The following is a 27,365-nucleotide window of genomic DNA, read 5'->3' as shown; positions in this document are numbered from 1 at the left end:
ATTGTAGCAATTATCAGTGCAAACACTAATAAATTCCATAACCTACTAATAGCTGTCAACTTAGTGACCAACAGCCCTGCGTCAGCTGACACTGGGGTTACCAAACAGGAGAGAAAAAGTTATTTCAACCTTCAAAATGTGCTCAACGTGTTGTGTATCTGCTGTAGTTTTGATAGCAAGTGAGTGTGCTCCATAGACACACACGAGAGATCTTTCCCATGAAGAGTAATTAAATAATGTTTTATGCCCAAAATCAAAGTGCACGGAAACACATTTAAGAATGTGGATGACAGCAGTTAGATGTTGTGTTTCTCCCCTGGAGCTGCTGTTGAGTCACATTCTTTTGTTGAGCACGCCGAAATGTCTCGAAACAAACAACCAGCTCATTATTTTATTGCCACAGTGGTCTACGAGCAAATGGCTTTGTGTTCTGCTCCCTGTGTTTGTTCATGCTATGGCTCTTTTTTAATCACTTACACAATCTTTGTCTGCTATTCGCAATCTGTTACGGCTGGAAAGAAGCTTAAAGCCTACTGTTACATGAATTCATAACTTGTCTTTACTATTTTCTGCCCGACTTATCCACAAATTTCATATTCGCTATTTCAGATTAGTTAATCCTTCTTGTATGTGAAAGATGCTTTGCAGTAGGTACTATACAAGAGAAGCTTTTCATGGTTGATCAGGTCCTGGCCAAAGCTCCACTCAGCCTGGTTTGAGGACTTTCATTCTGGCCAAATCCATTTTACTTTCAAACCCTTTTGGCCAACATTCAACAATTTTCCATTCTGAAATCCCTCGTTTTAATTTTGCAACCTCTAACCTGCTGGCACCAAAAGCAACACGTCTTAATTATTCAAAAGGAAGTAAACTGTATTCATTAAATATAAATCTGTTTATCCTAATAAATTTATATATTTACAGTGTTGGTGCAGTTGAGTTCAGAACAATGGCACACACGTCCACGCATCTTGCCAGGTGCAGGGTACAAAAATAGGAAAATGAATAAAATCCATGCTTTATCTTGACTGCAGGCCAGAAGAGATCAGTTGAAGCTGATGAGGACCTTTTCAGTCAAATGAAGCATGATGTAATAGAAAGAGGACAGTAGCATACTCCAGTGTGCAGGTGTTCCTTCTTATGTTGAGTCAGGTTTTTCTAATTTTGCTCGCTTGTTCCCATGCTTGCAGTTTCAGGACTCAGGAAGAAAAAAATAAATATATTCTTAAGTGCTTTATGGGCACATTTTGTTCATCTGTTTGGCAAAAACAACACGTTCTACATAATGTTCACAAACTCCAGTAATCCCATGTGTTAAAAGACACGTCTAGCCACCTTTAGCCACCATCATGTCCTTTGATAAGTAAACCACCCAGTAGACCATGTTAAATGCGCCAAACGACACGGGGAAGAGGATCCGTGCATACTTGTCAATTTTACTGGTTCCGCCCATACCAGCAGTGGTGGGCTGGGAGCACGGCGTCTGCTTCGGCTCCAGTTTGTTCCCCATCATCTGGATGCGCTCCAGCTTCGGGCCCAGCAGATGCTGCAGAGAGGAAGTGCTGGCGTTCTGCTTGCACGGTGTCCCCGCCATTACGTCTGGCGTAGAAGCTGCACCCTGAGGCGTACTCTTCACCAGCTGTGCTGAGGAAGACGCAACGCTGAGCAGGCTCTCAGACTTTGGGCTGGAGCGGGAGAGGGTGGAGGAGCTGCCATTGGTTCCACCGGCTAAAGGTCGCAGCGGCCTTCCTCGCCCTACTCCTGCAATGTTGGTGGTGGACTGGGCTCTCTGTTGACTGCTCGACTCTTGGTGGGAGATATAATTCATGCGCTTCCTCAGATTACCGTTCGTATCAGGATTTTGCTGCGAGAGAGGAGAATAACCATATTTGAGTCAGGCTGATAAGAAAGTGAAACTGACACTGACATTTAAATTTGTTCCTCGTGTTTTAGTTCAGTTTAACAGCTTGAAATACATTTCATTGTGACATTACCAATAAGTTTGATGTGTCACATGGCCCTCTTCCTATTGAAAAAACAAAAGTTGTATCCAGGATGGCCGACTTCTAAATGGCCACCATGGTCACCACCCATCTTGCCCACTCACATATACTAATGTGCCACAAACAGGACTTTAATATCACCAACCATTCCCATTTTATTATGGTGTATCCATATAAATGGCCCACTCAGTATACAAATCTATCGCCAACTGCTGCACCTGTAAGAAAAAACGAACATACAACACCTGGAACACAAAAATTTGAAAATGCGCAGGTACATAAATCAACAATCTTCTTGTGGGGGGGTGGTGAGAGAGAGAGAAAGAACCGTGCCATCCGCAGCCCTCAAGAGTTCTGAAGACCTAAGTCCACACATCTCTGCAATATCTGCACGCTCATTCCAGCAGGAGAATGAGGAAGGCCCTAGATGGGGTCCGCATGGCCAAGGGGTGGGAGTCCCAAAGGACCAGTGGCGACGGGCAGCCGACCCCACTGGAGCTGCCCACCCTAGTGTGAGTCGAGATCAAGGCTCCAGGTGCCCAAGAACCGCTTGGTACCTTTGCCTGGGAAGTTCTTGGCACCACGGAAGAAGTCCAAGCGACAGAAGGAGTTCCAAGACCACCGAGTGAGTGGGTCAGTGACGACACCAGAACATCCAGCCACAGTCCCCGGAACCAACAAAAACCTGCATCCCAGCGGGGAGTGATGGGGATGGTGAACTCCTCCCTCCGTGCCCATGTCCAACAGAGGCCAAGGCTTATTTGTTGTGTATTATTGTAAATAATGTTCCCAGTCCTTTCTAGAATAAATTGTTTTTTTCTGTATTTAGCTTGAAGTGGTTAGCAAGGAATTTTCCAGATTTATCACCATGTTCAAAGTTTTCCAAATGCAGCCCCCAAAGCCCTCTGCACAACAGGCCAGATTTAATAATACAATGATGCACTACTTTATTCTATGCACTTTAAGCATTTTATCCACCTCTACCTTTATATTTAGAATTACCATTTATCCTACGATATGTCTTTACTGAGGAAACCCAACCAGTTTGAACCAAAAGCCATCTGACAGACAATAGTTTTAACCCCTGTAACACCATGCCACCACTTATTGATAACACTGGACAAATCCAACTGGAATTCTTGATTGAGTTTGTTATTGAAACCAGCTCTCAGTTTGGATTCGGGAGATTATTTCTCTGTATTACTGTAGAAGCTTAATCTTAAAATATAAACCATTGAATTGATGTTAGCAAAAAAAAGGAGTGTTAAAAAAAATAAACATATTTTGTGCAAAGAATTTTTTCGTCTCTCCTTTCTTCTTCCTGTTTGAAGGAGTTTGCAGGATAGGTGAAGTTTACTTCCTCCCCACAAACTTTGTCATATTGATCTGATCACAGTCCCCTGACACAGATGGCCTTGATTTGTGAAGGCAGACGCCAGACTGTGCGTAATACAGGTGTCACTTACCATGGCTTTCACTCACTTCACACAAGCTTAAGCCAGAAAGTAGGTAGCACCGCATCGGGGTAATGCACTGTAGCGTCAAAGGAGCTTATCCTTTGAAAGTTGATGTTTTCAAGCAGAGTGTGATGCTGGTACTAAGGCATTCGCAGGAATAATCCACCAACACCACCCCCACCCCTTGAATTAGAAAGGATCCAATGTTATTGTGTCCCGTGTGCAGCAGAGGAGGAGTGTGTGCGTGTGCGTGGAGTTTGTGTCTCAACATGGAGGAGGTAAAATGCTGAGGAGTTGGAACCATCAACACACTGTGACCCATGTGCCAAGCCCTCTGGTAACAGGACCTGCTCCTGAGGAAGAGAGTATTAATTTCCCCCCCTGTTGCCAGAGCTATCCTGAAACCTATACAGATGTATTCGGACTGCGTTGCCATGGCAACCCCCTAATCCACTGAAGCGCTGTTGTCACTATACTGCATTCAGGCATGATTACGCCACACTGGGATTTAGGCAGAAGGGAACAACTTAAAGTAGTTACTGTAAAACGGGCATATCCGCTGGTGGGTTACGTCAACTTCAATGATCGGTTAACAGATGACCTATGATTTCCACTCTTCAGAAGATTATGCAGGCTGAGACAAATACATCGCACGTGTTTATCTGGCGCCATGAACACATTCCTACAGTTACATAAACAGCACTGCAACACATTCATCATATCTGACTTACAGCTTTAAAATAGCTTCATGGTATATTCATGAATCCTCGTTGAATCCATGTAACTTGCCATGGTGTCGATGCAATTTGCTTAAACTTCGTCACACAGAAATAGACGCTTATGTCAGTTCATGCACGTATAATTTCAAAAGAAAGGTTGCACACCTCGTGACTACTCCCAAACATCTGTGCTGTGAAGCTGTTTTCAGACCCGTCTTATTTTCTCTCTCACACACATTTTTTTCTGTCTTTTAACAAGCAGTTGTTTTTAATTTGACAAGCAAGATTTCATTTGTAAAGTTCTGGGACCAGGTTTCGCTAGCTTTCCTTAACACCCTGTAAGCAGGAGCTCAGCTGACTACTCTCACATGCAGGAACCACTTCTGATGATTCAAACGTGTAGGCTAAAGGCAGTAAGCACATAATAAGGGACATGCTCTGTGAGTGCTCCTTGAAATAAAGTGTGATCAGATTATTGAGCCACTTTGAGAGAAACAGAAGTCACCTGCAGCACTTCCTCTGCGTCCTTGACCTTGACAGGCGTGGATTGGGGCACCGGGGGACATTTGGCCGGCTTCTTTTTGGCGCGCTCAATCTGTGCATTGGTGAAGTAGTTGACAGCGGCAAACTCAATGAGGGCGGAGAAGACAAAGGCGAAGCAGACGGCGATGAACCAGTCCATCGCAGTAGCGTACGAGACCTTGGGGAGGGAATGGCGAGCACTGATACTGAGCGTTGTCATGGTCAGGACGGTGGTGATGCCTTGGTTTGTGGGAAAATAAAAACAAAAGAACACATGAGCCTGTGTCAAAGAGGGAGTTGACATAAATTCTTTCATATTTGATCAAAGCACATAATTAGTCTGAATTTGACTCAATTTGAATGTAAGTAGAGTTGCAAAAATATCCATCTCACTGGGAAAACTGAGGCTTCACCACAGACCGGTATGAATTTTAACACTGCAGATCGGAATAGAAAACCAGATGTGTTCAATAACCCATATATTATGTTCTTCTCATCAGGAGATTTCATTAACTGAAGGCAGAAGGATAATGAACCATATACAGTATAGCTTTGCAATAGAAACATGTACAATAGAACCACAAAAAGCATTTGTCCACTTGAGCTACTCTGAGAGTTTCACTCGACTCTGTACTCTGAGGACTGATGTTGCCTGTCTGCACCAGCACAGTGGATTTTCAATCAAACAATCAAGGTGTGATTGAATGCAGACTTTCAGCTTTAAACAAACAAACATTACAAACATTTTTATACATAGAAACAAATTTTCAGAGGCTCAGCAGTAATTGGACAAGCCAGCATAACTTTAACATAAGGTTTGTGGTTAATACTTAGGTGAATATCCTTTGTAATCAATGACTGTCTGAAGTCTACCATTCATGAATATCACCGACTACTGTTTCCTCCCTCGAGCTGCTCTGCTACGCCTTTATTGCAGCTGCTTTCAGTTGCTCCACTCTCGAGTTTGTCTTCAGTATCTGTAAAGCTGCTCTATTTTGTTGAGATCTGGTAACTAATCTGAACATTTCTTTGCCTTGAAAAACTCTTGGGCTTCTTTTGTACTTTCTTTGGGTCATTTGGACTGTGGAGCGCTGTATGATCAGTTTCTTGATTGTAACCAGTGGTTGTTGCTGTAAACCTTCTTTGTTGTCACTCACTCTACCTCCTCAACGATGTTTTTGACTCGGCTAGATGTTGTGAAATTTTTTTCGTAACCTAGGAAAGAACAGTTTTTATCCATTGTCTTCTGTGGAGTTTCTTCTTTGATGTCGCTGATGTACCTTTATTTTGATTTTTCAGCCTCCTCTTCTTGCATCTGGGCATCTCTGTGGACCTCAGATTAAGAGCTCCAGCTAAAAGCTGCCAAATACAAGTTCAATACTTGGAATCAACTCTAGATCTTTTAACTTCTTAATCAGTCTGTCTGGAAAAACAAAGGAACAGGCCTCATCTGATCGTGAAACTGCTTGTCAGTCAATTGTCCAATTACTTTTGAGGCCCTGAAAAACACTGCTGCCTTCTGGCAAAAGGTACTAGAGCATTCGGGCCGTCACTGCCAGACTGTGAAACAGCTTCTTCCCCCAAGCCGTCAGACTCCTGAACACTCAGTGACTCGACTCATTCACCCGCTTAAAGACCCATTTTTACTCTTTGGCTTTTAGTTCTGTATGAGTCTGTCATTATTTTATTCTTATTATTTTCTTACCTTTTATTTTACTTTCCTTTTAAATTTTATCTGATTATTTTATTGTACAGTAATATGGTCAAAAAATTTTGTTTTTAAAAGTGCTATATAAATAAAATTGATTGATTGATTGATTGATTGATTGATTGACAAAGTTACTTTACAGTGCTCAACGCACTGAGCTGAACCGGTGCCCATACGGCTCAGTCTTCTGCACATTTCTATTGCACTGCTGTGTCTGTATCGTTCTTTCTGTCTGGTGTTGTTGTCTTTGTCTTCAGGGAGGGTTGCAATTTTTGCAAATTGCACTTTATGTAGTCCTGTGTTGATTGTCTGTTATATGCCATATGCAGCACCACGGTCTTGGAGGAACATTGTCTTGTTTCACTATGTATGTACCACTGCACATGGTTGGAATGACAATAAAGCCACTTAACTTAACTTGAATTGACTTGACTTGAAAATGGGGGACTGTGTATAAAAGTATGTGTAATGGCCAACCACTTGTGGTACGATCGTGGCTCAAGAGTTGGCAGTTCATCTCGTAATTGGAAGGTTGCTGGTTCGAGCCCCGGCTCGGACAGTCTCAGTCGTTGTGTCCTTGGGCAAGACACTTTACCTACCGTCTACTGGTGTTGGCCAGAAGGGCCGATGGCAGCCTCTGTCACGGACCCGGTGCCGGGGACTCGGGGTTCGTGAACAGTGTGGACCTTTATTGTTATTAGTGTATTGGATGTATGTTTGCTGCACTGTGCTCTTGTGTTCCATGCTGGTGTGTGTGTGTGTGTGAGGCTGGAGGATGAAGGACAGCCACCTGCAGGCCTGATGGGTGTGGCCCTGCCAGCTGCTGGTCACGCCTAGCTTACCACACACCTGATCAGGATCGTCGGGGGAGCTACTTAACAGAGCGATGGAGCTTCCTCCGGCGCAGGATCGTTGAGTTAGACTCCATGTCAGTGTTTCTAGTGTTGTTAAAGTGTATGCCTGCCGGAGTTGGTGCCATAACGGCTGTGTCTGTGTTTTTCCCCAGGAGGACAGTGGAACACAGGACTGCAAGACACACGGGGTGTGTGAAGGCACAGGGGCAGAGAGCACGGGATACCAGCACTTGGGAGAAGACACGTCACGGGAGTCGAGGGAGCACTTTTGGAGATTTAATGTGTGGTGTACAATTACCTCACTGTAAATAAACCCACTGTTCATTCCATTAAGTCTGCGTTTTGGGTCCTTTCTCCTACATCCCCCACGGCCTGCCCTCCAGACCGTGACAGCCTCGCTTCTGTCAGTCTGCCCCAGGGCAGCTGTGGCTACAACTGTAGCTTGCCTCCACCAGTGTGTGAATGTGAGAGTGAATGAATAGTGGAATTGTAAAGTGCTATATAAATGCAATTCATTATTATTATTATTGCTTGCACAATTAAAAAGTAAGTAAAAGTAAAAATTGTACTAAGTGACAAATTAAACCTAAAACGTCACATCTTGACCGTCTGATTTAGAATCCATAAGATGATGTAAAGACTAAATTAAGTCTAAATTATAAACATTTTGTCACTGTCTATAAACTTGTCAACCTAACTGTATATGCCCCTTCCTGTGAATTGTCTGTCAGCACTACAGGGAGTGCAGAATTATTAGGCAAGTTGTATTTTTGAGGAATAATTTTATTATTGAACAACAACCATGTTCTCAATGAACCCAAAAAACTCATTAATATCAAAGCTGAATGTTTTTGGAAGTAGTTTTTAGTTTGTTTTTAGTTTTAGCTATTTTAGGGGGATATCTGTGTGTGCAGGTGACTATTACTGTGCATAATTATTAGGCAACTTAACAAAAAACAAATATTTACCCATTTCAATTATTTATTTTTACCAGTGAAACCAATATAACATCTCCACATTCACAAATATACATTTCTGACATTCAAAAACAAAACAAAAACAAATCAGCGACCAATATAGCCACCTTTCTTTGCAAGGACACTCAAAAGCCTGCCATCCATGGATTCTGTCAGTGTTTTGATCTGTTCACCATCAACATTGCGTGCAGCAGCAACCACAGCCTCCCAGACACTGTTCAGAGAGGTGTACTGTTTTCCCTCCTTGTAAATCTCACATTTGATGATGGACCACAGGTTCTCAATGGGGTTCAGATCAGGTGAACAAGGAGGCCATGTCATTAGTTTTTCTTCTTTTATACCCTTTCTTGCCAGCCACGCTGTGGAGTACTTGGACGCGTGTGATGGAGCATTGTCCTGCATGAAAATCATGTTTTTCTTGAAGGATGCAGACTTCTTCCTGTACCACTGCTTGAAGAAGGTGTCTTCCAGAAACTGGCAGTAGGACTGGGAGTTGAGCTTGACTCCATCCTCAACCCGAAAAGGCCCCACAAGCTCATCTTTGATGATACCAGCCCAAACCAGTACTCCACCTCCACCTTGCTGGCGTCTGAGTCGGACTGGAGCTCTCTGCCCTTTACCAATCCAGCCACGGGCCCATCCATCTGGCCCATCAAGACTCACTCTCATTTCATCGGTCCATAAAACCTTAGAAAAACCAGTCTTGAGATATTTCTTGGCCCAGTCTTGACGTTTCAGCTTGTGTGTCTTGTTCAGTGGTGGTCGTCTTTCAGCCTTTCTTACCTTGGCCATGTCTCTGAGTATTGCACACCTTGTGCTCTTGGGCACTCCAGTGATGTTGCAGCTCTGAAATATGGCCAAACTGGTGGCAAGTGGCATCTTGGCAGCTGCACGCTTGACTTTTCTCAGTTCATGGGCAGGTATTTTGCGCCTTGGTTTTTCCACACGCTTCTTGCGACCCTGTTGACTATTTTGAATGAAACGCTTGATTGTTCGATGATCACGCTTCAGAAGCTTTGCAATTTTGAGACTGCTGCATCCCTCTGCAAGATATCTCACTATTTTTGACTTTTCTGAGCCTGTCAAGTCCTTCTTTTGACCCATTTTGCCAAAGGAAAGGACGTTGCCTAATAATTATGCACACCTGATATAGGGTGTTGATGTCATTAGACCACACCCCTTCTCATTACAGAGATGCACATCACCTAATATGCTTAATTGGTAGTAGGCTTTCGAGCCTATACAGCTTGGAGTAAGACAACATGCATGAAGAGGATGATGTGGACAAAATACTCATTTGCCTAATAATTCTGCACTCCCTGTATTCTCCAGTCTCATTGGCAATCACTTCCATCAATAATTTGGTACCAACCCACTTAATTTCTTATATCATAGTCCTGCTAAAGATAGTCAAGGTCTTTATACAGCAGATGAATTAAGACATCTAAGCAATGGTCAGCATGCTCTACCTCCAAATACTGTTTATATAACTAAGCATTAACTTATATTATGCCACTGTGAGCTTGCAGTTTCCTAACTACAGGGTGGGCCATTTATATGGATACATTGTAATAAAATGGAATTGTATCCATATAAATGGCCCACCCTGTATATCACATTAACACTGGTAACTCTCAAATTGTGGAAATAATTCAAATAAAGAAAGGTTATACATCACAGAGCTAGAGGACACATTGACTGAGGTTCATGCAGACACCGGGACTGAATGTCATGTGTTCTCATTTATTTGTCGCTGCACTACCCAGCGAGGGACCATAAAAATAAAACAAGACACCTGTCTGACCAGCACCCAAGGTTATGCGGGGCTTCTACAATAACAGAAGGTCACCGTATAAGCCTGACGCTCGTCACTCGCCCTTGGTACTATTAACCAATAGCAATAATGTGATTTGGAGAAAATCCCCTTTATGCCAAAGATCTGGAACAATCTGTGCGTCACAGCCCTTACCCAACATAAACGCATGTCTCCTTTGCCCGGACGTGACCGCCATATAATTACCTGTCAGTCAAAAGCAGCTGGATGACATTGATAGGTGAACTGCAGCTCAAGGCCACAGACTGAGGACGTTACCCTCTAATAGAGAGCTTTTCTTAACATAGCCAAAAGAATGAAACAGTGGGTGTTTTCTATTAAAATTAAAATTAAAGCTTTCGTGGAAACATTTCACTGACTCTGGAACTGATTATGTATATAATGCAAAGTATGGTGTGGGTCGCTGAAATCAGAGAAATTATCCGGAAGCCATTCTTTCACCATAATTATGCTTGGTTTGGATACTTGATTGTTCCAAGCGCTGCATAGAGAGATGTTTTTTTCATGTTGGTACTTCAGGAACATAAAGCTTTGAGGTTATTAGCTTATAGCAGGAAGCAGAAAGAGTGAAAGCAGCTGTGCAACAACAAGTGCAGCATATATCTGAATATACTGTATAGACTGTTACTTATGTAGCTAAATAAGAAGATACAGTAAATTGCATGAATTAGTATGCTTCATAGGATAGTCGGGCAAGGTGTTGTGATTGCTAATGTTTGCTTTTCCCTCATTTTGGACATGTGACCATGTAGGGTCGAATTAATAAGCCTTCAGTTACATAGTCCTACTATTTGACAACCATTGCTCACTGGGAAAAAATGCGACAGGGCTTTTACTTTGAAGGTGAATGGTCTGCATTTCCAGATTATGTTGAACTTGTTGTTACTGCTGCTTGACTACTATTTGGTGAGAGTTTGCAGAGAAGTTGGTATGTTCTATGCAAAATACAAAAGACCGCAGCAATCTGTGTTTGGGTTCTTTTCTAGTCTGTCATGTGCTTTAGGTCTGTTAAGCTTGTGTTGTCATGTCTAGTCTCCATGTTTCCTGTTTTACTTTTACCTTGTGTTTCTTGTTACTACATGTTTAGTCTTACTCGCCCTTTGTCATTATGTCTCATTCTAGTCAGCTGTGTCCTCATGTGTCTCCTCATCACCTCATGTGTGTAGTTAAGTCCTCCGTCTTCCTGTGTTCAGCGTCGCGTTGTTTGTGTTACCTTCCCTACCCCTTCTCACAGTTTCCCAGTCAAGTCATAGTCATAGTTTCCCAGTTTATGTTCAGGTTTTCCCGCAGTTTAGCCTTGCTGTATTTTCGTGAGTTTCAGCCCTAAATAAAGGCTCGCTTTTCGTTAAGTCCACTTTTGTCTCCTCGCCTCTGTCTGCACTTGGGTCTTCTACTCTTGCAATCAACACAATCACAGGGTAGTTTTTGGTGTAGCACCTTCTTTGCAATTAGTTTCTCCCAGAAGCAGCCACCAACCTCATGGCACGACTCTCCAACTCGTCGAGGAACGCATAGTTTTCTCTCGTGACCAGTTATTGTGTCTAAGGAAACATGCGCCTGATGTCACAAGAGTAACCTCTTAATCGAAACTCATGGTCCTTTGTCTTCACTTTCACAGAGAAGATGTACTGTAGGATCATAAATGTGTGCCTCTTCATAGACCAAAGGACAATTACACTTTGGGACTTCCAGAACGATTACTGGCCATAAACTCTGATTTGAGACAATCACTGGAGTTGTTAAATGTCAAAAGTCTAGAAAGTTATAATTTGAGGCTTTAAGAAACACTCGTTTTACTTTAAGTGTACTTTTTATCTTGACTCTATTTGAAACCATGAAGCTTGAGCTCTAATCCTCACTCCACTCCTGTTTGTCTTCTTGACAAACCGCTTCTTTTAGGCTTAAAACAGGTCACTGCAGTGGAGTCATAGAGGCAGGAAGTCAAAACAGAGGCTGTAGGGAAGAAGAGGAGAAATCCAAACACAGACCACCTTCCAAGCCAAACAGTCACACACGCGCCGGCTGAAAAGCAGCGGATAACAGCAGAACTCCACTGTCTCAAAGGCTCGACTCATGCGTCAATAGTCGGGCTGCTGTGATGCCTCTGTCATGCCGGACAGTTTGGGGCGGGGGAGGCAGGGGTAGAGCAGCAGGACTGTCAGATACATTGTCCGCTGAAAAAGAGCAGCAGTGATTCGCTCGTGCTATATTACACTGAGCGACACTCAGAGAGAGAGAGCCACACAGCATCATTTTTCACTAAGCAACTCAACAGCTGACGGCAAAAGCATTCACTATACCAAATGAATGCTTAGAGGTGATGTTGCAGTGTGCGTGACACCTTTATTAAAACCAAATGGTGGGGTGGGTTGTTGGTTGTGTTGGTGTCTGAGTATGTTATGATGATTTGACAGAGTGCTAGCTAACAAAATGCCAGTCAATAGAGGAGATGTGTGGATTTCATACATGGGGTCAGTACTACTGTATAAACCCACGTGTGGTTTTATGCAGACGTCTGTGCAGCATCATGAACGGTCAGCATATTAAATCAGAATCATTAATCACCACTGACACTTGTTTGGTTTTCTCTTAGTTAGCTTGTCATTAGTCATGGTGATGAGTTAATGCTAATTCTCTTGAAAGCAATGCAGGAATACTTTCAAACAGCGGCAAGCATCAGTGCCACTATCATTCAATAGACAACATGTCTATTGTCACACACTAATTAGTCTATTCTAGGGCAAACCCAAACAGTGTAGCAAGGGAGTATGGATAGCACGCAACTGGGTTACAGGCTAAAAACTGAAAGCAGGTTTTGCAGCACATCTATGAGCAGCCAGCATGCAGGGAGGCTATTGTTTGTAATGTTCATCTCGCCCACTTCGCTTTTAGGAAGACAGATGGATTTTGTGCTAATTTCATCCAACTTTCCCTTCCATTGGGTCTGGCTTTTGATCAATGCACCTTCATTTTAGCAAGAACTGTAGCAGTTCTGTGAAGTCTGACGAACATCTGCTCATTTTTACTGTTACAGCAAGATATTAGTATGGGTAGCAAACTAATTATTTATAATTTACTCAAACATATACTATATACACTATATATTTGGGTGTAATCTCAATTCATATTCATAAATCAAATATAGTGATCAATAAAGTAACTGGTTTGCTTGATGGCTGACCTGTGACTACCTTACTGTAACCAACAAAAAGCTCTATGATCACATTGATTCTGTTTGTTTTAACCAGTGCAGTTTTGCATATTACAGGGGAGGGGGGGGGGGGGGGGGGGGGGGCGGAGTAACAGATACAAAAGATGCACTCACTGACTGAAAATATAACTTGTTAAAGACTTTTTTCTTCAACACTTTGGAGCAGGGGTGCCCAATCCCAGCCCTCGAGAGCTACCGTCCTGCAGCTTTTAGATGCATCCTTGTTCCAACAAACCTGAATCAAATGAATGGCTTGTTATCAGGCCTTTGCCAAACTTGATGGCATGCTGAAGAGGTAATCAAACCATTTGATTCAGCTGTGTTGGAGTAGGGATGCATCTAAAAGCTGCAGGACGGTAGCTCTCGAGGGCTGGGATTGGGCACCCCTGCTTTAGAGCACTTTAATGATAGAGTAGCTCTGGTGTGAAAATGCAATATTTTAATGACTGTACTACAGGCAGAACGTGATCTGGGATTGTCCATCCATTTTCTTCTGCTTATCTGAGTTCAGGTCGCGGGGGCAGCAGTCAAAGCAGACTCGCCATGGCCACCTCTTCCAACTCATCTGGGGGACACAGAGTCGTTCTCAACCCATCCAAGTTTTAGTGAGGGAGAAACGTATTTAATCCCCTTTTGACCAGCAAGAATTTGGATCAAGTATATTATCGAACGAAAGTTTCATTGGCAAGTATTTAAGGATTAGGACTGCACAATTAATCAGAGTTTAATCTCAATCACGATTTTGGCTTCCCACAGTTACTGAGCGATACTGAAAATGGAAAGCAAAAGTAAATCGAGTGCTCCCTACATCAGCGCCTCACCTCAAGTCTGCATGTGCCAATCACAGCTGTTCCCTGCACTGCACTGCTTGTTTTCTGTCTGGAGGAGTACCACTGTATTCAAAGACAGATTATGCAACAAAATTCAAATGTCTGCCACAAAAGAAGGCAAAGAGCTGGACCCTAGAAGGCTTCAGAAAAATGGTCAACATACTGGAAAAAGATGTTATTCCCTCCCCAACTAAGTGACAAAACATGTGCAGTACACAAAGCAGGGGTAGATAGGTCAGGTACTTTACTTTGAGTTTTATTTACATCAACAATGAATTTAGTATGGCCTTTATTTTATTTGTTTGCTTTTAGATGTACTTAGGCCAATTGAAGAAATGCAGTGTCGCCTGCAAAGACGTTTTAATTAACAGAAATGCAGCACACTGCAAAACTGAAAGCACTCCCCTGTCAATTTCATTTTGTGTTACGTTTTGGTACAATTCTTTTTATTTATGTTTCTTATTTTCCTTCTAAGGGATGCACTGAATTTAGGAGACTGAGGAGAAGTAATTTTTTTTTGTCAGGGGGATTTTGGGTTATGTTTGAATTGTTGATTTCTTATGTTAATATCATGTGCTATTGTCAAGTTAAGGGTTGTATTATTTAGGAGATAACACTAAGTCCTAGTATTATTATTAGTTTGTATTAGTTAGTTATCCATGTCCCCTGGTTTATGTGTCATGTTCACTGTTGGGAAGGTTACTTTTCAAATGTATTCCACTACAGATTACAGATTACATGCCCCAAAATGTATTTTGTAACGTATACAGGTAAGTTACTCAATGAGAGTAACGTATTCTGAATACTTTGGATTACTTAATATATTATCATGCTTTTTACAACTACATGAATGTCCTATTGCTGTGTGATTTATTACCATTATTGAAGGTTACTCTTCATACCAATACCGACTAGATTTTTAAATCTTAATATAAAATGAGTAACAGTCGGATGGACATTAGGTAAGGCTGCACTTTATTTTATTTTTATTTTTTTTAATCAAATTTAAATAATAGACTGTTCACTTCTTTACAAACCGTTTAAATTATGAATTCAGAAGGAGTTTCTTATTTTGCTGACTGTAAGCAAATAAAATTAGCTATAAATTAAGTTACAGAACAAATGAAAAGATAACAGAAGTTTGTTGATCATGTCGAGTTTGACAGTGGAGGTTTTTAACGTGACCGCTAACAGGGCCGGTAGTCTTAGCGCTGACTGTGAAATTCATCAACAAGCCATATGACCTTAGACAACACAGAACAAATACAAACAAACAAACAAATGGCCGACCCATGACTCACAATAGGAAATCAGATTAAAGCTCACAGCACTGAAAAAGAGAGCTTAAGACAAGAAAAGCTCATTGGAAATCCCACAGAGTGTAAAGGACTTAGTCACACTAGAGACAAAACTGGACGGCATCTAGGAAAAATTCATGGTTACCCGGTGACTGCATGGCATTTTTTGCAAGTAGTACACTCAATCTGTGGAAGACCACTTTTGGTCACAATGTGATTGCACGGGTAGTTGTTGGAAGGCAACCTGTCTCCACAAAATTAAAGTCCCCCTTGGACTCAAACATTTGCAAATAATTTCTGTCCAACGCATAAACGCAGATTGACAACTTTTTCAGTCAGTCTAAGTCGGTCTGTGTCCATCAGTCCATCAACTCAGCTGGTTGTATTTTGGTTATGTTCCTATATAAAAGCAAGGTTGCTGTGTGTAATTCTGCAGTTAAATCTGCATTTTGCAGCAACTACGTCACTATTTGTGGAGGACTTTCTGTTTCAGATCTATGAGCATCTTAGTCAATGTGAATTTCAGTCGATGCAGAAAGCAACAGATTTGTTATTTGGGCTAATTTGTGAACGTTAATTGCTGTATCGCCACAAACAGACTGCACGTAGCTGCCAACTTGACTCCATTCAAACTGATAGCACACTAACACCACCTAATTATCACCATCTTGATGCACCAAATTGTGGACCTGGTCTTTAAATAAACCATTTCAAAGGCAAAAACATCATAAGTTTGTTCCATACTGGTGCAGTAATTTTGTGACTTAGTGTGACTGTAGCTGTCCTGGTCCGGGATCGGTGACCCAGGGTTTTGTGTTTTGTTGTTGATTTCATCATGATTTATCATTGCTAGTCTCGTTTTCAACACGTTCTCGGCGAATCCGTACTTGCCGAGAACGCGAGTACGTACTCGCGTACTTGAGAATTGAGAAAGGGCCTCAGATTAGCCCCAGCTGTGCTTTCTTCCTGTTTTCCATTCCCTCGTTACTCCCTGGTGTGTTTTCCTCTGTGTTTTCAGCCATTTCCTAGTTACTGGTCCTGGTTTGTTTCCAGTTTAGTTTTGTATTTGAAGTAAGTTATTTATGGCCAAAATAAAGCTTGTCATTAGCAATAAGGAGGACATCTTTCCCCATCTGATTAAAAATGTTTATTTCAACCACACGTGCAGTATTACTGCTTGTAAATGCTTTTTGAGCCAAACATATTTTAGAGAATTACTGTAAGAGGTGAAAATAAAATAGAATGGGAAACTTTTTGTTTCCCGTAATCACCGCGTGCTGAAGCATCGCCTTGTTGTGTTGACTGAATAGATACTCCAGCTCTGATTGCTCCATTGGCATGCAGGCACCAAATAAACAGAGAGAGAGAGGAGCAGAAAGGCAGTGCAGCATGAATGCTGTGTGAAGTCTACATACCGAAAACTGTGCGCGCTGGGACTGATTCTTTATTTATCCAGAAGGACACTTGGGAGAGGATTACTGTCATTATGCAGGGGATATACGTCTGAATCATGAAGTAGCCCATTTTACGTTTCAAGTGGAAGTAGACCGTCATGACCACATATTCACCTGGGGGATCAACAGAAATGAATTAGTTTCATTAACAAAGAATTTGAAGTTGCAGGCTGACAGATTTCATTAATGCAGCTCCAGACAGATGTCACATTTGATCTGGTTTTCTCCCCTCACTTCTACATTGTGTCCATTTGCACTCTGCTGTAGCTTTCTGCTGCTAAAATCTTTTTTTTTTTGGTGTGGTGTGTGGGGCTTTCAGTATTTTTGCGAGCCAACTGGCTCTGAAATGTCTCAACGCATGATGTTTGAGGGTTTCATTTCACAAGACTGTGTGCTAGCCATGGTCCAGTAGACCCACTGTCATGTCTGTGCAAGTGTCAAAACTCTATATCCCCCCAATATGCGACGCCCAAATCTGTCTTGTGGAAACACAGTGTAGACTTGGCAAATCTTCCAAGTATGATTCAATATAATGCGCTCAGACAGATGTGGATCTTTTCTTTTCATAAAAAAGCAGACTCTTTTGTAAAAGTGATAAATGAACAGCAGTGTCCCATTATTCCTCGAGCGTTCACTGTAACTCGGTTGATAAAGCAGGACGGTGAAAGGATGAGCAAATCTCACCTGTGATGGATTTAATCATTTCACTGGAGACCGTCTGGCCAATGAGATCATACTGAACGAGGCTGGAGGACTCTGGAGGGACCTCCACTGAATGCTCAGGCCCTTTGGTCCAAGTATAGATCATCTCCGTTTTAGGATAGGCATCTGTGGGCAGACAGCAAAGCCACACCGACATGAGTCACTGACTGTAAGCTGTGAGCAGTGCAGCAGAAAAACAAGATGCTCAGAAGAAAGCAGCTCTTTGTATACTGTAAACTGTCCATATGTGTGCAGGATTTTACTTTGATATAATTGAAACATTATCATCACTGTAGATTTCTTCTTGTCACCAACCAGCTGTTAATAGCACCTTTTCCCCTTTACCACTTTTCTCCTGTTTTCCTTTGGATTGCCATTCTTCACACTGTTTGTATATGTGATAAATGCTACATCCTCTAGCACTTCTGCTTTTGCTTCTCAGATAATGGGGTTGCTATTCCTGGAACAAATTCTGCATATTGTTATGTAAAAGTGCATTAAACCAGAAACCATTAGGAACGAGCTACACATTAGTTATTTTGTCTGTTGTCAACTGTTGTGGAAATTGCTGCTAAACTTCTGCATTTATTGGGCCGGTGCAACAACACAAGTTTTCATTTACTAGCCAGCTTTTACCCGGACTTCATTTTCCTGGTGACGTGGCTGCTTACGGTTAGGTTCATACGTTTTTGGAGGGATTATGTATAAAAATGGCCATCATTCCAAAGTAATGAATCCAGTTATTTTGTTTGAACTTGAACTCAAAAATCCAAGATGAATTTGTTGCAGACTTTCAGCTTTTAATTCCACTGTGTTGATGTACAGAGGCAAAATTATCCACAAACCTGTGGATCTAACTGTATGTAGCACTTTTTTACTCAGAGCGTTTTTATTCCAAGCCTTTTATTCTGAAAGATGCTTGGGCAGGTTGGGAGTTTGTTATCTTGCTCAAAAGCACATCAGTATGCTTACTGGAAGAACTGGGAAGTGAACCAACCTTCCCATTAAAAGACAAGCTCTACTTCCTTGGTGGGTTGGTGTAGTGAAACTAAGTTGAATTAATATATTTTATATGCAGCATGTATTATATTGCCTTTATTTTATTGCCTAAATTTAAAGAAAAGACAACTAACTCAAATTGATAATAACCTTTATCTCTACAGTTGTTGCTTTGTCTGTTGATAAAGGTTCAACGGTAACTTTATTGTCCCCAATGGGAAATTGATTTGCATGTCCACCCATGAAGCAACACAAAAAGCAAACAAACACACACACAAAAAAAGATCAACGTTAATGTTAATGCTTAAATATATTATAATAAACTAATAATTGATTAATATAATAATTTTTTTTTTGCTTTAAGTAGGATATGTTATAGATAATTCAATTAATTAAGTCGTGTCCAATATTCCTACATTTGAGGTCTTTAAAGGTTCCTGTTAATAAAGTTGATATTCTTATTATTAGATTCTACTAGAGTAGCTTTGCATGACTCATAATTAAAATCAATCCCTATTTGTCTTACACTGGGCCTTAGTGCTGCCCCTCAGTTCATCCTGTGTCTGAAATGAAAATTTGGAGGAACTGATTGGCTGATTGGTTGCCCCTCTCAAAACAGAAAAGAGCAGTTGGGTGGGGCCTCAAATGTCCCTGTTACACTCAAAATATGTTTCTTCACCCTTAATAAACATGAGACAATCATTTTGAGTAAAATGCAACTAAAATATGCAGAGTATTAGATCACCATCCTGTGTGAGGTTTATGCCTCATCTGCGCTACAGTAACAGTAGTAAATTGGTAATTACCAAAGTAAATTTTTATGTTTTGTATGTACTGTTTTACAAAAAAGCAGAAAAATGTATTTTTGCAATTATTTGCTTGTATTTCTGAACAGAAAAACATTTTAGTGGCTGAATGTTATGCTCGATTTATTTAGTCTCAGAGAAGTTCAGTGTGCCAGCTCAAATTTACATATGAAAATGTAAAGTTTGTCAAAAACATATCTTTTTGTTTCAAACAGGTTTTATAGGTGTAAAAATGTAGACAGTCCCCTCTAAGTGAATCACAACAAAAACAGACAAGAAGTCTCCACCAAAAACTTTTCACGAATAATTTTTTTATTGGTTCTACCAGATTGATTCATCATCTCACCTCCACTCAAGCATGAATAATTCACTAATCTGCATAAAGAAAATGATTCCAGTGCAGGTTTTACAATCTATTTTGGTAATTGTGGACCACACCATGACATCAGAACAAATGAAAGTAAAAATATATGATAACAGTAAAACTGTCCAATTAGTACAGACTCAAGCTGCCACTTTGTGTCTAATTAAAGTTGTAACAGTCACACATTATATTACAAGTTTGTTTATTCCCCGTTGTTGCTTCCTCTCTGTTTTATTTTGTTTTTTGTGCGTTTTTTTTTCTGTATTCTGTATTCTCACTGGCGAGGTTGACCAGAGTGCGAATGCAAAACAAAATGCCAGTTGTCTTGGCCTGCCACTCCCTATGGGACTCCGTATCGGCAGGATACCAACTGTGCTGCCAAAATGAAATGACTCTGGTGTGTCATGGAGTGGAACGCAGTGCCTGTGCACACAAGTCCAGATGGAGAAACAGAAAAAGGAGACGGTGAGAGGAGAGAGAGGGGGAGAGATGGAGGAAAAATGAAGGCAGGGCAGACAGCGAGAAAATTAGCACGCAGGCACACATCGACACATGCACCGGCTATGGAAAATAGCTGCATAGGTCTGCGCTATCCTGAGGCAGAGGAAGGGATTCTGACCTTTCCCTCGCTTCAGGCCACATCAGATCCATGGTTGCTTCCTCCTGACTGGAGGCTAGCAGCAGCAGCACAGGATGGTGAAAGGACGGGAGGAGGGGGGATGACAATAACCGAGGAATGTGAATTTGTCCTCCGCAATGTCACCAGATTGGGTAATTGACAGCGGGTGTAGAGGCAAACTCGTTGTCTTTTTTCCTCTCCTTTCTCTTGCAGATGTAATCTTCAAATCGCTGCTGCTCTCTGATAAGACGCAGCTGCTCGTTTTTTGAGAAGCTCCTTTATTTGAAATAAGTCATTTCTGCTGACCAGTGGGCCCACTGTGAACACTGGTGCTGAGTTGGGCGTTTATTGTTCACGATGAAGAATGAAACGTTTCATTATTAACTATAGCATTTAGTCGCTTTCTGCTCAGCTCTTTAGCGCTCCTTTTCAGCACAGCATCCATTTCAGTACCAAGAGGAGGAAAGTGGCTTCATGAACTGAGCTAGGACAATATTTTCTTTGTCTTAGCCTTCCACTGGTGTTTTCTCTTTTTTTACCCACTCTGCTTAGTTTAGATTCAGATTCAGTCTAAACGCTCTTATTTGGTTGTTTATAAAGTGGTCACGCTATCCTAACCGACTGCTACACAGCAGCTGTCCGGCCGAGGAAGCATGGCGTCCTGAAATAGAATCACACTATTCATCTTAGAATCCAGCTTTTTTTGTCCTTTCAATAAAGTCACTTCAATTGTGTAAGAGTGGAATACAACTGATTTACAAAATAATCATCCAGGTAACTCACATCAGATCTTTGCGTATTACACGCTCATTACACTGCCACCTGTTTTAATGTGCAAGTTTATCTGAGTTACAAGAAGTAAAGAACCAGAAGTGGGTTATTTGCTTACACTTCTACTGTACTCTTGTATGTTTAGCTCAAAAATTAATTTAACTGAATTGACTTACTCCAGTATTTTACATTGCTGTGACATTTTCTTCCTTTTTGAGGTGATGAAACTGATTATTTTTTAATTAACTGGAAGTATTTTGATGGTTCACTTTCCATTTAGAAATGATCATTTCAGAGTGCTTTTTCTTTTGTGTACATCTGCCATAGTGTGCAGCTGTTCTTTGGTATTGCAAAGTCCAAAGTGGGAGTGCTGGTGAAATTCCAGGATTTCAGCTTTAGATTAAAAATCTTAACTAAGATTTTCTACACTCTCTGTCACACTGAGTTACTCTGTGTCGAGTTGCTCAGGCAGCGTTTTGTTTATTTTTATGTTAGACTCTCAAACATGCAACAGAGTGAGAATACACAATGACTGGATATTGATTGTGTTTACAAATCACTAATTGTTGTATTTAATTTTAAAAATTATACTTACATTACTCGCGTCTTCCCAAACTAACAGACTTACAATGCTACAATGCTGTTATGTTATGTTATTACTCAGGTACAAATTTTCACTGTGATAATGACTTATTAATAAAATCATTTGACAAAACATTGAGGACGAACAGAATTCACATTCTGATAAAATGATAGATTTTTTAAAACTTTGAGTCCTTTTCCTCATTCAAAGGCACTGCAGGAATATTAGAGGTTAACAGTAATCTTACATGCATGTTTGGATCACTTTGTCCTGTCAGACCTAATCAGCAGCCTCTTCCTGTTTTCTCTCTTGTAGCACAGCCAGAACATTGAAAGGAGGCTCACTAAAATGGTACCGTTTATTTCCTGTCATGATGTAGCTATATAAAAAGAAAATAAATCATCATGTCTTTCTCCTCATCTCAGCTTCTGTCCATTTAGTTTATATTTAAATAATACCATTAATATTAATAATAAATCCTATTGGATGGATGGATAAAATACTGACTTTGTACATATACCGAATTTCCCGGAGGAACCCACCCGAGGGATTAATAAAGTTTCATCTAATCTATCTACATTAGTACTCTACACTAAACTCCTGGTGTTGTAAGTGTTGTTCATCTGTTTGCATATTTTTGCATGTTTTCAATAAGTTTATGTTTGAAAAATGCTTTTTTTATATGTCATATTGTTACTATTACTTCCACTTAATTTCCCCCTTTTATAAACTATATATGTTGCAGTTGTAACAAAGCAACTGTGCAAACTGTGTGTCAATAAAGTTTTCTGATGCTGATGTCACCAACTCACACATAAAGAACTTACAGCTGCCAAACTTGAGGGGGCATGCATGTGCATCCATGGGGAAGTCCACGAGCTTCATGGGACACTCGGCGCTAATCGTCAGCCTGTTGCAGAACAGAGGAGAAGCGTTTGACTTAGAACCAATAACAAGGCAATAAGGGCTTTCTTTTAAAGGTACACCAAAAACTACTGCCTACATGGTTCTATTTGTTCAGGTATTTTAAAACAAACAAAGGTGGTTTTTCAATTGTTGCTATGCAATCATTGATTCTGCTTATCTTTATATAAAAAAGGCCAATTACTATCAAACAATCAACTGCTCTCCTGAATGAATGTGAAAGTTTGGCATGTGCACTGCCTCCACACAGCTCTCTACTGTGTACACAGCGAGAGCGGGTTTTTGATTTCACAGGAAATCTCTTTCATTGCTTTATAACAAACAAAGTCTGTCATCCCTCCTATCCCATTTTAATGAGCAAAAAACACTAAAAAGAGAAAACAAATACATGAAGTGTAACTAACACAAGCAGGCTTTTTAGATGGATGCAAAATTAGAGCTGGCTGCAATCTGTAGATTGGCATATTATTCGAGTTAATATATAAGTACCTCATGGTGTAGAGGATGGTGCCGTTCTTCATGATGCGGAACAGCCTGTTGGGCGCCGTCATGTTGTGAGCGACGGACCTCTTGCCGTTCCTGAAGAAGGTGTCCGGTGTCCACACCTTTGTTACCATCAGGTTGTTCAGCCTGAGAATCTCTATCGGGCCCTCGTACATCAACCTCCGGTCTACCCACATCTGGCGAAAAAATACGTCCATTGTGTATTCCTACGTTGGGAAAAAAGGACCAAAAATAAGACCAGCTGGAAGAAATTGCTTCGGTTTTTCATCCAAACATAAAGCAGGCTTGGTTGAGTGGCTCTTGGTTGAGCAAGATAGTCATTATCTTCAAGTATTGATCTCTGTGTCTTCTGTAGTTTGACACTCAATTTAGAATAAACAAAAAGAAAGTCATAAACAAACATGAGATAGGATAGGTACCATTTCAACGTCTGAGACAGGCCCAAAACTTGTCACATAAATGTCAGTCTTGACCTCAGTCACAGGACCTGTTGAGATAATGAAACAGACAAGTGTCACGTTTAATGACCGTTTACTGGTGTAAATCCTTCAGTGTCGCGGTCATAAAAAGACAGGAGTCCTATTCATACTTGTTTAGCCAATCTAAAAGCCTTGCAGTAACTTATCTCTTCCAGAGCTGTAGCACCTTTGTTGCTGTTTCCATTCTGTTCACTTTAAAGCGAAGCTGGTACGCCTGCATGTCTGAACATCTCTGCTGACAGGCTGCTTTACAACCAGCAGTGAGGCATCTCTTTGAGAAATATGGCCGTAGAAACCCAGAACTGTACTTTTAGAACTTGAACTGTGCATTAGGACGTTTGTGTGCTGACATACACACAATTATGTAACCACACTCACTCAAACGTGCCAGCTCAGAGGCCCATCTTCAGTGGGCACAACTACCAGGCTTGTGCACAACTCAGCAGCGCTCGTGTTGTGATACACTAAACCACAAAGCAGTATGTTGCGTATGCAAATCACATAAAACATTGTAGAGAAAAAGGTCATTAAAATGTTGCCATAATGTTCCCATGAAAACATGTCATGCATGTCGTTGGCTTTCTACTTCCCCCATGCTGTTAAAGAGTTTCACTAAGGCGTTCATGCTCATTTCACAGTCTTAACCCTGCAATGCCAAGTGCATCATATTTGACAGATGAGTTTTAGAAACCTGTCATTTTTCCCCCCCAAAAAACCTAAAACAGCTGCATAGAAATGGCAGTCTGATGCAAATCTGATGCAAATTACTGGGCTGAGCTGTCTACTAAGGTTGGTGGGTCAACCCCTGGCTTCTTCACTCTTGGGCAGTTTCTTCATGGGCAAGAAACTGAACCTCAAGTTGCTCTCTGAGTGTTAACTGGTAAATGGTTACTGGACTAGTTCTTGTATAGCACTTTTCTACTCTACCTGAGCACTTAGAGCACTTTATACAACTTGCCTCACCCATTCATACCCAAGCACATGCGAGCACTGTTTTTTCTTTGGTTAAGTGCTTTTTGTCTAACATTCATAGACAGACTCTATTGGATCCATCAAAGAGCAACTTGGGGTTAGCATCTTTCCCATGAAGACCGGAGCAGCCAGGGATCAAACCACCAACCTTCCTATTATTAGATTACCTCATTAGAGTGTGAATGTGTATGGATGTTAAAAAGAAAACACTTTGCCATAGAAAAAGAAAGGTGTTGGCATGAATGGGTATGAATGGATTAATAAGGCATGTTGTGTAAAGTGCTGAGTGCTCAAGTAGCCGTCCATTTAACATAAAATTTCTCAGCTTCAATAAAAACCAGTTTCAAAAACTTGGAATTTTCTGGCAATTATTTCATGGTTCAGGCTGTAGACTGTTAGGCTGTGCAAATAAAAGTGCACTTTTTTTTAAATTATGGCATATTTGATGGTCATTTTATGTTTTTTTCTTAGAAACGTGTTCTTCCTCCCCACCATCACCAAGTGCTTGTTCACAGATCAATGACATTCTCTCTCCACCCCTGCAGGAGCTTTACTTTACAGTATCAAGTGCCTTGAGATGACTGCAGCTGTGAGCTATATAAATAGAATACACCAAAATTGAAATCTTTAGCCTCCCTCAGCAAGTGGATTGTTCCCTCTGCTCATTTAGAGCGCTTCAGGGGTGTAGTATGATTACTATGGGTGGAACTGACTTGATTTAAACCACACTAATGGGGTGTTTTGTTGCTCAGCAGTGAGTTTGCAGCTATCTTTAGAGTACATTTTACGTTCTCTTACATTAAAAAGTCCAATAACAAGCGAAGCTCCCTTTTTAGTGGTTTAAAGATGTCACCGGATGCTTTTATTACTCGATAATGTGGTTAGAGCTACGAGGTATGGCTTTTAAAAATAAATTTTTAAAAAGTAGCATAAATTACAGAAGAAATAAAATTTCACCTGGTGGTTTGAAGATTCTGGATATTTCCGAGTGGTTACATAGCTGATATGACTACTTTTATTGCAGAACACTCTCAATAGTGCGCAAAAATAGTGCGCATTTTTCTAAAATACCTCCGAATCCAGGTCGCAGCCTGTTGTCATAGCCGTCCAGAAGTCGGTCCAAAATGCGAGTGAAATTCTCCGGATAGATCCTTTCATCCTTTTTTGTCTGCGCAGAGATTTTCTTCATACTATGAAGAAGAAGAAGAAGAAAATCGGGATACTTGTAAGTTGAGGGCTGAAAACACAGCTCGGCGGCAGGTTTCAGCACCGCGGACAGAGACTCACCAAGTCAGCAAACAGAAAAAGTAGAAGAGGGTCCGAGTAAACGCGGGGCGCATCGCTGTCACCATCTCCTTCTTCTTGGCAGAAACCATCCTTGCATGCCATACTTCAAGCCTCTTCACATCTCACCACCACCACCAGCAGCAGCAGCAGCACCACTACCAGCGGCAGCAGCTGCCTGTGTCCCGGAGTAAAAAAAAGGGAAAGAGGAGCAGTAGGCAGGGAGCGACACAGGGCAGAGCGGCGCAGAGAGGAAGAGGGAAGTTGAGAGCCCTTTTCCTCCCGATCCTGCAGTCTCTCTGCCAGGCGCGCAACACAAACTCACACGTGCACACGCGCGCACACACACAAACACGCACACACACATACGCGCACACACCTTCACCCCGAGCCCTGGTCACCTCTGGTCCGCATCTAAGCTGCTCTGCTGCTGCTCAGCACCCAGGCACACAAACAGTCCTTCCCCTCTCTCCCTCTCTTCTTCACTCTGTTTGCTTCAGTGTCTCACTTCTTTCTCTCCCTCCTCTCCCGCTTTCTCTCTCTCTCTCTCTCTCTCTCTCTCTCTCAGACACACGCGCGCACCTCCTTTGGTCAGGACACAGATTAGACGTGCGCTGCTTTGAAATAGCTTAAGCTCACAAGAGTCACATCTCTGACTTCACCCTGCTGTCAAAACTGGAGAAGCAGGAAGCAGAGGCTTTCTCCATCTCCTCAAAGCCCATCTCAGCCCCTCCGCCTCCACCCATCAACATCTTTTTGCATTCAGTTTCCAGCTCTAAGAAAAAAGTGTACTTTTTTTAGTCACCAAATCTCCAACAAATGAAGATCTTCTCACTCTGACCTCAGCATCGCTGCTCTGTGTCAGCGTCGCACGCAGCCTATAGCCTACATGTTGAACTAGTTTCAGGAATGCAATGGTGAGCGCCTGTATTAAGATTCAAATGGGTCAGTCTTGTCGCAATACGCAATCACACACACACACACACACACACAAAGGCACACAGGTACTGTAGAGGAACTGGGACAAGCCACATGCTGCTTCACAGATTTCTCTGCACCTGGGACAAGCACAAGACCTTCACTTGTGTGTGTGTGGTGTGTAAACTGAGAGCGTGTGTGTGTGTGTGTGTGTGTGTGTGTGTGTGTGTGTGTGTGTGTGTGTGTGGAGCTGAAGGTGAAGTGCGGGTAAATCTCAGGATAAACAAGATGTCTGGGTTCCACCACACTGGCTTTCCTGATTAGTTTTGAAGTGACACACGCACACATGCACATTTTACTTTTTTTAATTTTAGCTGAAACAGAAGCCACTTAGTGCAATGCAAAGCTGAAAAAACATCATGTAGATATATTACATGCAGGCTGAAGTCATGCAGTCTTATACCGCAGCTCCCAATCCCCTGCACAGCCGCCCACCCCAGCCCTCCCACAATACACTAAAGCAAGGCGGCTCTGTGGGGGATGAGTAATACGTGTGTTCTTTGTGGGGCCCGG

General features: G+C 41.6%; 1 protein-coding gene across 1 annotated transcript; it reads right to left on the bottom strand.

Moving 5' to 3' along the window:
* Positions 1–1,018: 1,018 nt before the first annotated feature.
* gabra4 (gamma-aminobutyric acid type A receptor subunit alpha4) lies at positions 1,019–25,991 on the bottom strand. The gene is made up of 9 exons (XM_082506559.1): positions 25,878–25,991; positions 25,662–25,780; positions 23,559–23,626; positions 23,125–23,345; positions 22,539–22,621; positions 17,552–17,695; positions 16,829–16,981; positions 4,685–4,941; positions 1,019–1,864 (listed from the first exon to the last, which is right to left on the bottom strand). The coding sequence occupies exons 1-9, from the start codon at positions 25,964–25,966 to the stop codon at positions 1,328–1,330; spliced, it is 1,671 nt and encodes a 556-aa protein (XP_082362685.1). The 5' UTR covers positions 25,967–25,991; the 3' UTR covers positions 1,019–1,327.
* Positions 25,992–27,365: the final 1,374 nt, after the last annotated feature.

The sequence above is a fragment of the Aulonocara stuartgranti genome (assembly GCF_965226115.1).
Source record: "Aulonocara stuartgranti genome assembly, chromosome: 2".
NCBI lineage: Eukaryota > Metazoa > Chordata > Actinopteri > Cichliformes > Cichlidae > Aulonocara > Aulonocara stuartgranti.
This window is presented reverse-complemented; position numbering and strand designations above follow the sequence as displayed.

Coding starts and splice junctions, on each gene's coding strand:
- gabra4 (XM_082506559.1), bottom strand. CDS start 25,966: ATGGTTTCTGCCAAGAAGAAGGAGATGGTGACAGCGATGCGCCCCGCG. Junction 23,346..23,558: donor CTGTCTCAGACGTTGAAATG/GTACCTATCCTA, acceptor TTCCCAACGTAG/GAATACACAATGGACGTATT. Junction 22,622..23,124: donor ACCATCCTCTACACCATGAG/GTACTTATATAT, acceptor GTTCTGCAACAG/GCTGACGATTAGCGCCGAGT.